The sequence below is a fragment of the Nylanderia fulva genome, unplaced genomic scaffold (assembly GCF_048542155.1).
Source record: "Nylanderia fulva isolate GAGA-0341 unplaced genomic scaffold, ASM4854215v1 Scaffold10, whole genome shotgun sequence".
Lineage (NCBI taxonomy): Eukaryota > Metazoa > Arthropoda > Insecta > Hymenoptera > Formicidae > Nylanderia > Nylanderia fulva.
The window spans coordinates 4,037,410-4,055,753 of record NW_028189193.1 but is presented as its reverse complement, the minus strand read 5'-3'; the positions used below and the strand labels follow the sequence as shown (position 1 = coordinate 4,055,753).

Below are 18,344 nucleotides of genomic sequence, written 5' to 3'. Positions count from 1 at the left end.
TGGGATAAAAAGATGTATACATAATTTTAAAAAGTCTAATAGCTAAAAAATATGACAGCTATATTACTTAGAAAATTGTGTTCGATTGTATGTAAAGATCTAAAGAATTTTCTTTACACGAAATCTGTCAGAATAAACATAGAAAGTGAATATTGTAAAAAAATTTTTAAACAATCGTTGTTAAAAATGATACGCGCAAATGCATTGTCAAGTACGACAAAGTAAGTGATAACTCAAGGTAGATGTAATTCGCGAAATTGAGGTGTTACGAGGAACTTGGATAGTTTGGGGTAGAGAGAGAAAGGAGAAAGATATCTAGTGCGTCGCGACGCAGTCGAAAGGGGCTGACAATCCTAAATGCATAGAATATTTTAACACAGAGTGCTTCGAGCTTAACGAAAAAAAATATTTTGCAAATAGATCCTTGACAAATTCTCGACCGATTATTTTATTCGAATTTAGACTGACATTTCGCGCTTTTCACTGCATTTCTCGGCAAGCAAGAATGCTTGAATTTTCATCAAATTGTCGCAGAACATTTGTCATTTATTTTATACGAGAAATTCTCGTATCAAAAATCGCGTTATGTTTGAATCAATTCGTTTTCTTCTTATCAAGAATTTTCAATCAACACTTCGTTAATTTTTATTTACTATCCCTGAAATATTACACTGAATACTGTGCATATATACAAATAAATAAAAAATATTTGCAGGCAAACTGTTCGATTACAGAAAAAAAATTAGCTATTATAGCTAAATTTTATATAACTGTATCTAAATTAAATACATAAAATTTAATTATCATACCTAAAATTATTTTACCTAAAATAGCTATTTTTCAGCTATAAAATTCTCCATTAAACTATAACTAAAAATATTAGTTACCATAATTAAAATTGAGGAATGATAACTTTTCAGATTGCAATTTAGACAGCTAAAATTTAGCTAAAATTGGCTAATTTTTTTCCGTGATAAATTCAAAATGTTTTCAAAATAGCTGTGAACTCTTGTTCAAAATATCTTTTCGAAAGTTAACATTAATTATGTTATACACCGAATGTTACAAGTTGATTGTACCATATAATTTAATTTCTAATTATAAACGAGATTTCATTTATTAACGACGTTAGAACGTTCTGTTATTTTTAGGTTGTATATTTTGTACAGTTCACATCTCTCGAAACAACACACGTGTACGTGTAAAATTTTAACTCATCAAAACCTGCATAAAATAAATCATTCATCTGACATGTGTTATCGATCAGATGAATACAAGCTGATAATAAGTTATACTAATAAACCCCATTATAACAAATAGAATGCTAAACCAAAAAATATGCAAATAGAATATCATATTTGGATAAAACATTGTCTCTTTTGCATTTGGCGCATAAAGTTAAAATAACGCAAATAGCATAAATAAATAAATATCAGGTCAACACACACACACACTCACACAGAGCGGAAGAAAATAATTCAACGATAGCAACAAGAAATATATATTAAAAATCATTGTGTTATAATAATATACTTCAGAGCCAATTGCTTCAAATTGAATATTTTCTGTTAATTATTTACACCACTCACAAGATATATGTGATTATACTTTTTAACGTTAACAATATCTTTTACTCTTCCTAAATCTTTGAAAAATCAAGAATAATCACAGAATCATTCATGTATGATGTATAAAATATTAACTATTATTAATATTAATCATATAGAAAAGCAGATGTTATTAATAAAAATAAGACTACAATACTGACGTGCTGTTGTATTGGCTAGAATGCTGTCAATGATTCTCACTCTTTTCTTCTTCAACCTCATACAAGCCGCAAACTTTGTTGGACGGTACGGCTTTATCTGAAACAACGTCATATTACATTTGAACTCATTGTTGCAAAAATGGCACATAATGAATGTTTTTGTTCCATCCGTTCTATTTTTAATTTATATCAACCGATAATTGTAATATGTATTATATATTTTAAAATTTATTATTATATCTCATTAATCTTTATTACATACAATAATTAATTTTAATAGAGGTTCTTCTCTTTCATCAAAATATTATTATTTTAACAAAATTTCCAAATTTTGACTCAAGACGCTGTCAAGCGAGATAAAGAGCTCATTTATTCAACATTCGATGGGATGCAATTTCATCGATCTCCTTTCGCTTCGCCGACAAGATGTAACAGCGTCTCTGCTCATCTAATATTTAGACGCGCCACGAGAATTATGCAAAAGCGACACAGTTGCTGCAAAAATATTCCTTTCTCCGTGAAAAATCATCTCTATTAATTTTTCTTTACTTTTCGGCAATAAATCGCGTGATAAATGAAGCAAAAGGATAAAAATAAAAAAATATATATATATATATTATTTAAAATATATTATTATTTAAAATGTTATATGTTTTATTTTAAAAAAACCTCTTTATCATTATTTTATTACGTTAATCATATAATTGTCGGTGAACTTTTGCACTCAATTTGCGCTCTGCGCCGTTTCACATCTCGTCCAATCATATCCCGGCAAAGTTACGCTATTTCCGCAAATTTCAACGGAATTCGAGAGTTTTCACTTTTCATTCGTAAGAAAAAGTTACGTGAGATCCAACGTCATGTCTGCACGATCGACACTATTTTCTCACCGATTCAACGTGCGTTTCACAGAGTGTGTAACCTAGGACGGCACCGCAACACCCCAAAGACGGCTATTAGCTTATCAGCTGATCGAGCTGATAGCGGGAAAGCCCGCGCAACTCCGAAAATAAAATGCGAATCCCAATGGGATCTGCAAAACCGAGCTTCTGCGAGAGAACCATTTTGATAACGCCTCATAGATAGTGCAACAGTCCTCCCCATCCTCTCTTTTGCCGGTACATTAACTATTTCTGACTATTATCGAGAGCGTTGCACTAACAGAATTTATAATGCCGAGCGCCTATGCGTGGCATAAAATTTATAATAAAACAAATTTCAAAAAAATTTCACCGCACAAGTCGTTTGAATGAAAAGAAGAAAAAAACTAAAGTAAAAAATTTTTATATTAATATTATGTATACCATCCTTGGAATTTTATATTAATGAATTTTATATTAAAAAAAATTTATATTAATAATTATGAGACTCTAATAGAATGTAAGTATTGCGATACGGAAATAATAGGATCGAGTAAAAAAAAAAAAAAACTTACCAATCATCTTGGGATATGGAAGATTCAGATGATTCATAATGTTGATGAACTCCTCGAGTGACTTGGATAGTCTGGGATTGAAAGTCTTCTCTTCGGCAACGGTGGTGACGGTTCTGCCGTTGTAATCATGTGCCGGATACAATCGATAATATTCCGGCAGACTCAATATCTTCTCATGAACGGATTTGTATAAGATCTCAGCAGATCCGCCCTGTACACAAATGGAGCGTTTCGAACCGAGAGCAATTATGTAATATGCCACAAAGTTATATTTGACATACTAGACACGACATACTATACAAATATGATAATCCGAAGCGAAAACTATACGATCAAGCATAATAAACAAATGAAATAAATGTAAATTAAACACGAAAAAAAATTAGCCACCTCAGCTAAATTTTAGCTATCCCTGTATTACAACCTGAAATTTAGTTATCACACGTCTAAATTTTATTAAAATATTATAAATATTAGCTAATATTTTTTAGCTGTAGAATTCTCTGTTAAATTATAGCCAAAAATATTAGTTACCTAAATTTTAGCTTTGGTTACTCATATTTTTAGCTATAGTTTAACAGAGAATTATATAGCTTAAATATTAGCTATCATACACAGAGAGAATTTCCTCTTAGAATTTAATCTTGAAAATCATAATCGTGGAACAATATGGTATTGGAAGAATTTTATAAGAGTTTCTCCAATTAATATTTACCACAATATAAATAAAAAATATTAATATGCACATATAGTAAATCGAACATATTTTATATCTTATTGTGATAGATTATTAATATTTTTATTGTGGTAAATATATTTTAACCAGAGAAACATTTATAATATTCCAAGAGAAAATTATCTCTGCGTATAGCTAAAATTTAGGCATAATAACTAAATTTCAGGTGTAATATAGGGACAGCTAAAATTTAGCTATGGTATAGTTAATTTTTGCTTTCCGTGAATAACTAATATATGCATAATGTTTCAAATTAATATATGCATAATGTGTCAAATTAATTTAATCAATAAAGATGCTTCCGGACGTTGATCTCGATAAATTTTGCGCACAAATCATTTTCGTGTATCTATAAAATTAGAATTGATAGGGCTGAAATCAATTTCGATCTCTGTCAAGTCACTGTCAAGCGGTGAAATTGGAATTGCTCTAATTTGAAATATGTCACGAGCGAAAAAATAATTTTTCTCAGTTATCCCGTGTTAAAAGGTTGTTTAATCGAGCTTTCAAGGAAGAAAAAAGTCGGGGCGCGCGTTTATAAAATGCGCCAGCACGTGGTGGTCGAACGCGATGACGGACGGCTATTCATCACACGAGTTGCGGAGAAGAAGTCTTTCATATTCCGGTTGATATATCGACGTTTACTTGTGCTACATGCGGAACGGAGGGAAAATGTTATTGCGCGCGGCCGTCGACGTTTCGACGAGAATTCAGGATGCTATGCCACGTCGTCCGTGTCTGTTCCAGGTCGGCATCGATCGTCGATTAGTTATGACGTACAAATAAACGCCATTTATCGACATCCGACAATTATATCGGCGACAAATCGCGGATGATATTTCCGCATGAAAAAGGAAGCGTTTTCGTTTTGATTAAGCGATGACGATGACGATCGATTATTTATTGAAAGAGATGCAGTTGCAACGTCTCGATGGAAATTAATGAATGCACGAACTGATAAATCTGTCAGATTTGAAAAAAATTGTATAAAGTGCAATCTGTCGTTTGTATTATCGCATTTTCAGACATTTATTTTTTTGTTTTTTTTTTGACCAATTTTACAGTTTATTTTTCTTTGAAATATTTTAATCGCACATTTTTGTCAAAATCTAATTTCCTTAAAATTACAATATTAAAATTCTCTAATAATAATTAAAATTTCAATAAACGTTAAGTCAATAAAAAATCTAATTAAAATAAAGTTTGTAGATAAAAGTAATAGGTGAAGAGTAGAATCATGTTATTTTCTTATTTTTGCTGAGAAAAATCCTAAATTAATCAAAGAATGAGAAAAATTGCGATAATTTCAACATGCTCTGTATTTGTCAAGTGTCGCTGATTAAAAGTTGCAAACAGAATAAGAACATGCATACAATATTAACATGCAAGAGATTGCACATTCTCCGCAGGAAAGGGTGAATTTTAACTTTATGAGGAAACTTCGTAGAGCCATTCTCACACCACACATTTAACACTAACATAGCCACCAAATTGTAAGTTTCATTTGCTGATTACTTTTTATTTATGACTAGAGATTCCGCGACAAAAACCAACAACTGTCAAATGAAATAGCGGCATAATTTAATAATGATATAGATTAAGAGACATTTGAGAAAAATATGCTCCATCTTTCTCATATATTACAAATGTGTGGATGACTTCTTTTGTATATTATTTTACACAAAAAATTATCATAATAAAGTAACTGAATTTAATATCAAATATTTTATATAAATCGTAAATTTCTCAAAAGAAAAATATAACTTACATAAAATTACACGCGATTTCACGGAAAACAAAAATTAATTACTGTAACTAAATTTTCTCTATATTACATATGAAATTTAGTTATCATCTGATATTTTTTAACTACAGAATTAAAATATTAGTTATTATAGATAACTAATATTTTATAGTTTAACGGAGAATTCTATAGTTAAAAATATTAGCTATCATAGCTAGACATGATAATTAAAATAATTTGTAACAGCTCTTTAGAAAATTTTAATCTACAAATAAAAAGGCAATAAGAGCTACATAAGTTCTATACTAGAATTATATTTGTGAAAAGATTTATAACATAAATTATTAAATATTATACAGAAGTAAGCTCGATTCGTCGCTATGATAATTAAATTTCAGGTTGTGATACAGGAGCAGCTAAAATTTAGCTACGGTGGCTAATTTTTGTTGTCCGTGTTAAAGACGCGGTTTAAAGATGGAAGGAAACTGACGTGTACTCGCGAAGATGCGCAACTTTTCCGGTGGATTTTCCGGTCAGACTTACTTGAAAATCAGTTCTGCCACATCCTCGTATCAAGAGTGCATCCCCCGTAAACGCGATTGCCTGCTCATCGCAAATGTACGTGACGCAACCTGCACAAGTATCAGATGGAATATTTACGATATCATGCTTCACTTCACGCGACCGCCATCCAGCAAGCATGCTGCGTCGTTTTTGGAACAGAATATATGTATGTATATATCTATCTTTTCGCGGCGATTCGCTTCGTAATCGGCCGGTACGATAAATTGAGTTCTCGTTCGTCAGCTCGTTCATCCTATTTGCGATATTGCGTTTGGGGGAAAAAAAAGAAGAGGAAAAAAGAAAGAGAATTGCGAACAGATATATTACACTCGCTCGAAAAATGTTGAATGAGACGAATAGTTATACCCAACACAGAAACCATGATTTATATCCCGAGGAACGTAAAAACGGATATAAATGAGATAAAGTGAGATATGATCGTAACACTTGCATTAAATGGATACAAGTGAGTTTCCAATGATAAAATTACAATAGCCATTTTCTCTTAATAGCTCTGTGAATTAATATTCGTCACTGTGGTAATAATTTTATAATAAGCATAATGTGATATTTCAATTTCACGGTAAGAGAGTTTTTATGTGAATCGTATTGTTCTTCCGACGTGACATAACTCTAAAATAATTAATATGTCAATATTTTAATCAAAAATAATGACATTAAAAATTACGCAATCATTCTGAATTTAATTGTTGAATAATAGATTTTTAGAACATTTTGTGTATCGGTGTATAAAATCGTTTATATATTCGATATGCTCTAATTCTACTAATATATGCTTTGTAAAATATTTGTTGATTTTTTGTTCTCGTATAATAAATGTAGAGTTTACCACAAAAGGATGGAAATATCTAAGAATTTAATTCAGCGAATGAGTTAGCATCGCGTTAGTTTTACTTTTTTAGTGTTTTGGGAATGAAACTGGTATCAAATATTTAACCCATAGGTATTTAATGCGCGCTATTCACGTATTCGGTAAGAAAAATCGAGTCTATCGAGCAAATCCGATATCGAGATAGCTTAGACGCCTTCAGGATTTCCTCTGGACAAACGATTGAGCCACGACGAGTAGCAAATCTGGCACAATCGATAAGAACCCTATTTTTTTTCGTCCCATTCCACCGTATAAACTCCAATAGTAATGTACTACGCGTGTACATAAAGTGTCCCAAAACTATCGAATGTAAAGTTAGAGACTAAAGTAGGAAAAAGACTGTTTAATGCCAAAGAGTTAATTTTTCAGCTGGATAAAGTTTCGTGAGTCTGTTTCAAAGCTGAGCTAATATAATTATAAAAAATCTGTTTTTCATTTCATAAAAAAATAAAGTTTAACGAGAATCTAATTTATCTAAATTAATTAACTTTTAATTAATTAAATTTTAAGATTATTTTATAATTATGACATTATACTCATTTAAAAATATGTTAAAAAGCCAGGACGGAATAATATTCTATCATCTTTTTTTTCATTAAAAAGAAATTAAAAAGAAATATACGACTTCCTATAATAAGTAATAAAATCATCTCGGCCCGAGGAAACATTTTCTTAATAATAACAAAAAATATTAATAGCTATAAATATGTGTGTCAAAAAAACTATTAAAATAATGACACCTACAATATTTTCTGGACAAAGAACAATTCGAGTTAATTACTCCAGGGACACTATATTTTATACGCAACACGCGTATGAAATTCAGAATGAGACGTAACACATTTCCTTCTGAGCATGCGAAGATAATAACAGAGAAGAGATAAGAATATGAGACAATTTAGACAAAGTTGAAATACTAAGATCAAATTTTAATTTTCTTTGGAGAATATTTTCAATGTTTAAAAAATTTAGAACAGTTATATTTTATCGTTTGTGTGTATATGCGAATGTAAAAATATAAATAAACATAAAAGAATAAGCTAATACAATATTAAAAATTACGATAATAACGCAAATCTCCACATCCATAAATATATTTAATATCAGTTTTTCAAAAGAGTCTACTGGAATTAAAAATCATAATCAAAATAAATATTGTCCACATTTCTATCTCTTTCTCTTTGCGTCTTCATTAAATATTCGTATTCCACGTGTTAGATTATTGAATTTACGGCATATTTTTAAATGCTGAAATTTTTAACTTCGTTTTCTAAATGTACTCAAGAAAGACGCGCATTATATCCTTGATCTTTTCAATCCATGTATAAAATAGCGCCACCTCTCACCGTTTTCACAAGAAAGTATTTCGCCATTTTTCTCGGCATCTCAATTAATAAAATAATAGACCGGGCGAACGCGATCGATCGCGCAAGAAATGCAACCCGATAGGATTGTGAATATATCTGTAACTTATCACATTATAATTTCGAGACTTTCGACTGCGCGACATGAAAATTACATTCTGTATTCATCGCGCGAATGCAGCGAACACATTAAAAAATGCATTAAACTAGATTATTAAATGCATTACAAAGATTTAAAATGTAATATATATATATATATATATATAAAATATGTGAAAAAGAATATAATACATATGCATAATGTCAAAGCACACAATATAAAATGTGTAATAAAAAGCATCAAAAAGAAAAGATATTAAAAAATAATGGGTATTTTTCATAAATATAAAATTGCTTTTCCTAAATAAAAAATAAAGCCGAGGCTCAATATATCAATTATTAAAAAATATATCAAAGAGCATACAGTAATTCCAAAAAATGGAAAAGATAAAAAAGGAGACAGAGAAAAAAATACAAATATTCATTTTTCATTTAGACTCGACAAGACAACAACATATATCATGTATGTTTATCGTAACGCGAAATAACTCACAGAGCATGTCGAGAAAATGCTGAAAATCCACGTATGTATCAAATATGATACACTATGCACTTAGCCCTTTATAGAGCAGCACTGTTTTACCACACCATGTAGCTGACACATGGGCGATGGTAAAATGCTGGCTAAATGGGGACTGGTATAATATTTTACTAAAAAAGATAAAAACAGAAGCTACAATCGCGATTTTTCTGACAAGAAAAATCATATATTTCTTTGATAATATAACTGTAATTAAGCGTATCGTTTTTCGTACGAGTTATTATCGAAATAAATATATCTCTCATCTTAAAGATCAAGAAGTTCCAAAATAAAACCGTAAGCAAAGTGTCTCGCGAGGTATTTAAAGCGTCACGTAAGACATTAAATAATAATTGTTTCAAAATACCGATTCTCGCACAAACTCAGACTGCAATTTCCACACACACACATTTATATATATCAGTTTACTTTAATATAAATATCGATTTATCCCTAAATTCTTGACGTTATTTAAGCTGCCAGACGTTCCGCATTAATTTTTCAAATATTTGTTCAATTAGTGAACAATTAGAAAACCAGGAGTCTGACCTTCTGTGTGGCCTGGTGTAGGCAGCACTTTCAACTGGTGTCTGCCAAATTCGACATGGTCGTACGGTTCCAGGAGTACGTCCGCTTCGGCACCGCTGCTGCGCGATATCATGGATTTGCAATCGGGCAATAACGACTTCAGTCGACCCGTCCCAGTGATGTGGTCCGCATGCACGTGTGTGTTGACTGCAACAATGAGAAAGATTGTCATGTAGCAAAGACGCTAGTCATTGTTACCGGTAAATGCATAATCGATAAGCATTGCCGAGTTCGCCCGATGCATCATACTTCCGTAATGCGCTATGGAAAATGTCCCAGAAGCAACGAATATTCTTTTCAATGAGAAAAATGCTTGACGTTACGCTGGCTCAACGTACGATAACATAAGAAAATTGAAAAAGATATTTTGATGTAAATATTAATGTATTAATCGCGGAAAAAATATTAGTTATACTACAGCTAAATTTTAGCTGTTCCTATATTACACATGAAATTTAATCATCATGTCTAAATTTTAACTATAATAGCTAATATTTTTTAAATATAAAATTCTTCATAGCTAAAAAATATTAGTTACCATAGCTAAAATTTAGGCATAATAATTAAATTTCAGGTTGTAATAGGAACAGCTAAAATTTAGCTATAATGGGCTAACTTTTTTCCTGTGATTAATTACAAAATTAATGAAAAGATATATAATTTTTCGGAAAACTTCGATGTGTTAATCGAAAAATCTGAACTCACTGTTGGAAACCTTTTAGAATATTTTACATATCACTCTTAAATATCCATATAAATGTGTAGATACAAATAACTATTAATTTAATTAGTTACCTCGCTCTTTATACGAAATTGAATTACGAATAATTCGCGTAGTTTTACGAAAGTTGAGCAGTATTAATGGTGGATGCATTATTGGAAAATAGAGAGAGCGAGAGAGAAAGAGGGAGAAATGCATTATGGAAATGTTCGTTTGTTCGAGACGGAATTGACATATACAGAATTTCGCATAAACAAATGCATATGTTCCACTTAGCTAAAGCAATCTCTCGCAAAAACCACTTCGCGGTCTGATAGTACAATAAGTAATATAATAATTCTATCAACCCTGATGTACGACATAGTGTTCTGTTCCTTCTTGTCGAAAATCCTTCGTTATTAAGGTCACAAATTTCAACTGAAAAGGACTAATATTCCTCGCGCGAGTATATGCATTTTTTGGAGAGAGAGAGAGAGAAGAATCTAATTAATAATAATTAAAAATTAAAATGTTAAAAGAAGAAAAACTTTGTGTTTATCTCTATGCAATAAAAATGACACGTCTTCTGTATTTAAATTTTAAAATATTGCGTTTTAATAGCACAAATTTAATTATGTAATTTGCACATATATTTTCAAAATTCAATAAAAAAAAATCTTGCAATAAAAATGACTGTCACAATTTTTTCTTTGTCATGACGTTTGAAATAATTTTCTTGTACCCTTTTCTTCATTGTAATTTTTAATAATAAATATTTCTTTAATTGCAACCTAATTTTAAAGAGGTATACTGCATTAAATAAACAAAAAGTACTTTCAGAGAGAAAGCGAAAGATGGTTAAACTTCATTAATTTCCATGCAGATCCGCTCGCACGCGCGATAAGCACGATTTGCCGATGAAATAATGCTTTCGCCGCGCGATACTCCAAATTATACAACAAAATCGAATCGGATCGGATCGCATCCAAAGTCGAAGTTCTTTATCGAAATTGGTAAAGTTCAACGATATGCTTGGATACACTCTCGTCGGGTTTATGGTCCACGACCCCGTGTTAACCTCCGGAACAATGGCAAAACTATGCGCGACCGTCCTTAGCAGCGTGGCGGGATTGCATGCCAATTCATTATGAAGTTCGGCAAATATTGGTCGGTTAGTAGGATAGTTTGCAATATAATTCTGCACTCGGCTCGTAAATCACAGCGCGTGGCATGGTGTAATTGCCGACAAGTACATTTCCGATGAACAAGTTACGACGATAGTAAGGTAATACGTTTTCTTGTTAAGTGGAGTATATTTAATTAATTAATTTGATCCATTCCAAGCGTTTTAAAACGTCAATAATTTTAGAATGTGACATTTGTCATATTGGAATATAATCGATTTTGCTGAATGTTAATATTAAATATCTCCCGACATTATTACACGCATCGTGCGTATAAAAAAATTATTAATAATTTTTAAGCGCTGTAATTTCAATCTATATTATTAAAAAATTTATTCAAATTTTAAAATTGCATCAAATTTCATGAGATTTAAAAACAGGAAGAAATTGAAAATATTCGAAGAGAGATTATAATAATAAATATATAATATATCCTTGTATCAATTTGATATTTTGTGAGTTATAAACGTGCAACATTGCAAAAATAAATGTCAATATGCAAAGTTTAACATATGACTTATGTAGATTTCTCCAAAATTGCATGTAAATATGATTAAAGAAAATTTGTTATTTCTTATATTGTTTTAATAATAATGCGCCTGAATATTTGATTTCTTCAAAATTATAGAAAAGTGACACAACTTGATTTTCGAAAGAAAATACGTATACGAAAAAAATGTTAAAAGCGCATTATATTAACATGTATTATTTCGCTTCAATATAATTCTCTAATGAAATTACATCTCTGAATGATTGACACAAAATCGATATCTCTTCTCTAACAGTTTCTGTATGCATCACAATTTCGTGAAATTTCTAAAGTTCAGCAAATTGTTATTACTTCGCGTGCAATCTATAATTGGAAAATATATAATCTTGATTGAATAGAATTAGATGATACGAAAAATTGTATGTGATTCTTCCGCATATGTATGTGTGCGTATGTATACGTTTCTCCCACACATCGATTTCCCATTATTTCTCACAAACAACGATATTTATGAGATATGATCTATGTTGGATAACAACTTACGGGCGTATTTTAACGTTAATCCCAGCTCCTCGATGATTTTTTTATCACGTTCAACCCATTCGACAACTGGATCGATTAAAATTGCTTCTTTATCGTTGGTATCAGCCAGCAGATATGTGTACGTACTCGATATTGAATCGAAAAACTGAAAATTTCAATAATTATTTATTATGTTTCAGCAATATAATGCGGATATGCAATAAAATTACATTGCAAATAATAAATTTTCGTTTATAATATATTATCTTTCCTAATTATATCTTCAATAATTATGTTATTCCAAATAAAATTAAATGTATATACACATTAAAAAATATTGACTAATTTAACAAATTCATGTAATAAAATAAAATGAAGTAATATATTATAAATCTCTTATCATGTTGCATAAAATATGACAATAAGGCACAGAGAAGGTCAAAAACTTTTAAGGAATACTTTTCGATTATATTTACTGCACAAAATGTTTTCCACAACTCTTTCTAGACACATCAGACAAAAATATGAAAGATAAGATAATTAATTTAATGCAAAACGTTTAAGTACATTTGACAGTATTTAGCAAAATATATTTTAAATCTCTCTTATATCATATATTTAATCTGTTCTGACTGTTGATATTAACTATGACTTTTATACATTAATGCGTGCAAAATAATTAATGATAATTTTGAAAATGTGCTCGAAACCATTACCATAAAATATAAAATATTTTTTTTATATTTTGTCCAACATTAATACGCAATATTCACTAATCCTGTCAGCAATATGTTTTTTGGAATAATTTAGATATAAAATATATTTCTCTTTTTATTTAAATATTTCACATTTACATTATCATACACAACTCTAAATTTTTTTTTGAATAAAAATAAAATTTATTTTATTAAATAAATAAATTCGTATAACAAAAAAAATGTAATAGCATAATATTTTTCTATCCAAACTTTTGTGTTAAATCAATATACATTTATAGGGATTCATTGCTAAAATAAGAATGGATTAATTTCATTCGACAGTTTGCAAATATAAATTGTCGTTATTTAACATTACATAATTGATTACCTTAATGTTACACTTTTTATTAAAATATAATATATAACTTTGTTGTGTGCTGTATAGAAACTGAAAAAGTTTTAAAAATAATAGTAAATATTTTGCTTTTTATATCTCAAGATGAATTTGGAACCAATTATCTTTTGGTCGACAAATCCAATTTCCGTTCAAACTATATTTCAAATGTTATAATTATAAATGGAAAAAATACTGTATCACACAAAGACATGCATTCATTAAAAAAAAATGTGTCCCATATTTGTTCACACAGCATATTGCAGAAACAATACAGGAAAACATGGTATCAAAACATTATATATAAAATTAAGGTCGAGTTGAAAAAAACGAGTGTAACTCGTATTCATCTAATAGACAAAAATAAACTTATGTATATATGTATATTGTATATATAACTATAAAATATATAAAAGATATTTCAAAAACATTTTTATTTAATAATATCTTTCGGCATTTTTGTTATGGAACAATCTATTTCAAATTCGCAGATGTAAAAAAAAAATGTTTTTAAGAAATTTAATTAATCTGAAACATCATATATGTATATATAAATTTTACATTAAAATCATAATCAAAATTAATTTTTAAATTTAACATTTGATATATTTAAGCTTATTGAGAAAAACTACTAGATACATACATATATTTTTACACTTGTAATACTTTCTTTTCTCTTTATTCTATTCGAAATCCTGTACTGTTGTTTGTTTTGCATACAGCATAAAAACATCTACTTTATTTTATATAAATGCAGCTAAAAGGAACAGAATTTAAATATGCTCTTTTTAGTTACACTTTTCTATAACTCCTAACATAAATATCAATTTTATTTTAAATACAGCTAAAAGAAATATTTGCTTTATATCTATTCTTTTCATTCTTTTATGATGTTTTCTTGTATATTTTGTTCTTTTTTTTATTTGAACATTTTTAATATATAAATATGTGAAAAATATTGTGTTATTTTATTAGGATATACTATTATAAATTACATCCATTAAAATTTTTATTTTATTTCAACACTTTGAATATAATATGAAGATGTGAAAAATATTATATTACATCGATTAATTTTTCATCTGAAACATTTCAAGATATGATACTTTGAAAAATATGTAAAAAAATAAAAATTAAGCAAGAAAGAGATACATAATTCTTTAATTTGACAATCTTTCATCTTTCTCATATACATACATATATATATATACACATATATATAGATAATAAAATATGAAAAAATGCAACGTCTGACGTTGAGTGCTTTCCATTTTGAGGAAAAACTTGTAGAATAATCGACAAAATTTCCAACGTCTATATTATGTAATTAGTATTGTGCTTAGATGATATTCAAATTAGCTAGATAAAGATGAGATAAAAGTATATAAATTCATCTTAGATAAGATAATTCTGTTTTAAATATATCTAGATAAAAGATAAAATTATATGGCGATTCATCTAGAAAATAAGATTATTTTAAGACCACTTATATACAAACACATAGTTATAAAAAATGTAAATTTAAGGGATATAAAAATATATTCATACTTTAATTTGTGTGTGTGTGTAAGTATCTTTTAGATAATAAAAATGTATTATATGTACATATATCTTTAGTACATAAAAATACTTAAATAGTAGAACTTAAGCAGTAGGTGATAAACATTTATAAATAAAAGCATGAATACATATATTTTTATATCCCTATTGTAATTAACATTTTTTAAACTAATAACTGTGTTTACGTAAGTAGTCTTAAAAATTATTATCTAGAAAATTATTTAGATAAATCGCTATATAAGTCTATCTGTTATCTAGATATATTTTAAACAAAATCTATATTTAAACAAAATAAATGTAATAATTGATCGATTTGCTTGCGACTTTGCGATTACCATTTAGTAAGTTACTATAACTATTTTTACTGTTGTATATAAAGGTCATTCATACATTAATGGTAATTGCAAAGTCGCAAGCAAATCGATCAATATTACATTCAAGAATTTTTTTAAATACCTGCCTGTAATTGTGCATAAAATGTAAGCCCCTTATATTTAAAACAATGTATAATTATTTTTAAAAAGTAACGACTCGTTACTTTTAGAGTAACTGTAACTGTAACGAGTTATTTTTTAAAATCGGTAACTTGTAACTGTAACTATAATAACGTTTTCAATGAAATAACTGTAACTGTAACTATAATTACTTTTACAAAGTAACTTTCCCAACCCTGTAAATAAATCATCTAAGCACAGCGCTGTCTATATATTGTAATTTTATTTAATACAGCAAACACTATGTAATAGAAAATAAATAATGCTGTTGATTAATCAACGACGGATCGATAAATTCGCTCCAAATGACCATAGGAGTCAGCTCGCTCATCAGCTGAACGGAAAGCGCTCATTGCCGCGTTGCGAGTGCTAGCGAGCGCCCGAAAGATGACGGAGGCTCTCGCAGCATGCGTAGATCGTCCGAAGAACATTACCTGGCGGAAGAGAAAATCCCTCGAAAGCGGCACTTGCTCCGTCAGAGCGTCGACCATGCTGCGACTCTTCACCGTTACGATCCTCCGGGAAGTGAATACTTGGCAGAGATTGCGAATCATCTCGATTCCTGTCTCCGTTTATACGAACGTGTTCACTGATTGATTTATTATGCCACGATGACGATGACTACTCCGTTGAGCAATATTATGCAATATGCGCGGGAGATAAAGCTACTTTCTGCAGGGCTGCGTAATCTCTCCTTCGAACCGGTTTTTTCCCGCGACCCGAGAATGACCGAATAAAAATTATTTGTGCACGCAACGAACCTGGCTTTAATTACATAGGCCGTACGTCATCGAGCGATGTGATCTGTTGCTAATGTCAGACGCGCTATTTCGGGACGAAAGTCGTCCATCTCGAGAACTTGCATAATCCCAGGCTGTTCTCCCTCCTTCGAGGTTACGCTCTTTCCGGTTAGCATTCTTGCCAAGGTGTGTTGTAGTTGACAGTTTTCTGACGAATTAAATTGTTTCTAGCGAGCAAGCGCCTAGAAATTGTATGCATTTTGTTTTATGATTTTTACGGTTTTGATTGGTTATTGAAATGTCAAAGTTGAAACGTTCGGAACATTAATTTGTTTATCCACGTTGCAAGCGTGTACATATGTCATTTTACATGTGTTGATTATTTTTTATTAATTGAGATTTTTTTTTTAATATAGATGCCCTCCGTAACTTTAAAGGACGTGGATCAGCAAAAATTTGTGAAGGCTTTCGCAGCTTTCCTCAAAAAGTGAGTAAGAAAGTTAACTCAAATTTAACCTAAATCACGCATGAAAGCTACTATCTAATATTATAATATTACATATTATTACATTATACGTATATATCTTTTATGAAATATACACAGCTTCTTATAAAACTCTCATTCATAATATTGCTACCGTGATAATACATAAAATTTACTAAGAGATATTTTATAATTTTACCTTGTACTTTGTAGGACTGGCAAAATGCGTGTGCCAGAATGGGTAGATATTGTAAAAACAGCCAAATTCAAGGAACTGGCTCCTTACGATCCTGATTGGTATTACATCAGATGCGCAGCCCTGGTGCGTCACATTTATATTCGTAGCCCAATTGGAGTCGGTGCTGTTACAAAGATCTTTGGTGGACGTAAACGCAATGGCACCCATCCCAGCCACTTTTGCCGATCAGCAGGTGGTGTTGCACGCAAGGCACTCCAAAGCCTGGAGCAGCTGAAGCTGATCGAGAAGGCACCTGTTGGAGGACGTAAACTGACTAGTCAGGGACGCAGGGATTTGGATCGGATAGCTGCACAGGTTAAAGCTAAGAGCAAGAAACAGCTCAAGCTTCAAGAAATTGTACTTTAATATCGCTTCATGTTTTTATAATAAAATAGAAAACATGTAAACCTGTGAACTCTTTTAAAGTGTATTTAACAGTATATATAATATAATTTTAGTCTTATGATTAAGGTCATATTTTTGCCAAATTATTCAAATTTGCAATGTTTATTTTCAATTTATATTCATATATTATATATCTGTTAATATATTTTATATATATGTATATTTATTGTAATATAAATATATATATAATTTCTTTCAAGAATAATTTACTGTTACAAAGAGTTTTGTTATAAAAATAGTTTCTAAAAAATTTAACAAAATTAATATTTCATTTCTGTACATGTATCTATGTATTCACAAATCAAATATCAATTTTGTATATGTATCTATGTATTCAGAAATCAAATATTAATTTTGTTAGCTTTTAAAAAACTATAACAAAACTCTTTACAATAGTAAATTATTTTTGAAGGAATCCAGAAATATCCATATATAATTAGAAAAAATATTTTTACAACAAAACTGGCAGTAAAATATTTTCGAAAGGACACATATATATTCAAAAAAATCAAATATTAATTTTCTTAGATTTCTTAACAAATCTGCAAAATGATGCCAGTAAATTATTTATTTTTTCTGAATTGACTAAATGTATATATATTCAGAAATCAAATATTAGTTTCGTTAACTTTTTAAAAAACTATTTTTATAACGAAACTGTACGACAGTAAATTATTTTTGAAGGAATCTAGAAATATCTATATATAATTAGACAAAATATTTTT

At 29.7% G+C, this 18,344-nt stretch overlaps 2 protein-coding genes across 3 annotated transcripts; one reads left to right on the top strand and one right to left on the bottom strand.

Annotated features, from left to right (window-relative positions):
- Window positions 1-1,487: 1,487 nt before the first annotated feature.
- Window positions 1,488-16,691, bottom strand: LOC114931977 (persulfide dioxygenase ETHE1, mitochondrial). The gene is made up of 6 exons (XM_029304137.2): window positions 16,187-16,691; window positions 12,628-12,772; window positions 9,672-9,857; window positions 6,227-6,315; window positions 3,204-3,414; window positions 1,488-1,865 (listed from the first exon to the last, which is right to left on the bottom strand). Exons 1-6 carry the CDS (start codon window positions 16,304-16,306, stop codon window positions 1,795-1,797), a joined length of 822 nt encoding a protein of 273 aa, XP_029159970.1. The 5' UTR covers window positions 16,307-16,691; the 3' UTR covers window positions 1,488-1,794.
- On the top strand, window positions 16,593-17,621 carry LOC114931978 (small ribosomal subunit protein eS19). Of its 2 annotated transcripts, none has more exons than XM_029304138.2 (3): window positions 16,593-16,678; window positions 16,909-16,979; window positions 17,190-17,621. In XM_029304138.2, the coding sequence occupies exons 2-3, from the start codon at window positions 16,909-16,911 to the stop codon at window positions 17,578-17,580; spliced, it is 462 nt and encodes a 153-aa protein (XP_029159971.1). In that variant the 5' UTR covers window positions 16,593-16,678; the 3' UTR covers window positions 17,581-17,621. The 2 variants fall into 2 exon arrangements, with proteins under 2 accessions (XP_029159971.1, XP_029159972.1); XM_029304139.2 differs by having other exon boundaries at window positions 16,678-16,743.
- Window positions 17,622-18,344: the final 723 nt, after the last annotated feature.

Coding starts and splice junctions, on each gene's coding strand:
- LOC114931977 (XM_029304137.2), bottom strand. CDS start 16,306: ATGATTCGCAATCTCTGCCAAGTATTCACTTCCCGGAGGATCGTAACG. Junction 12,773..16,186: donor GGGATTTTCTCTTCCGCCAG/GTAATGTTCTTC, acceptor TGAAATTTTCAG/TTTTTCGATTCAATATCGAG. Junction 9,858..12,627: donor ATTAACGTTAAAATACGCCC/GTAAGTTGTTAT, acceptor TCATTGTTGCAG/TCAACACACACGTGCATGCG.
- LOC114931978 (XM_029304138.2), top strand. CDS start 16,909: ATGCCCTCCGTAACTTTAAAGGACGTGGATCAGCAAAAATTTGTGAAG. Junction 16,980..17,189: donor TTCGCAGCTTTCCTCAAAAA/GTGAGTAAGAAA, acceptor TGTACTTTGTAG/GACTGGCAAAATGCGTGTGC.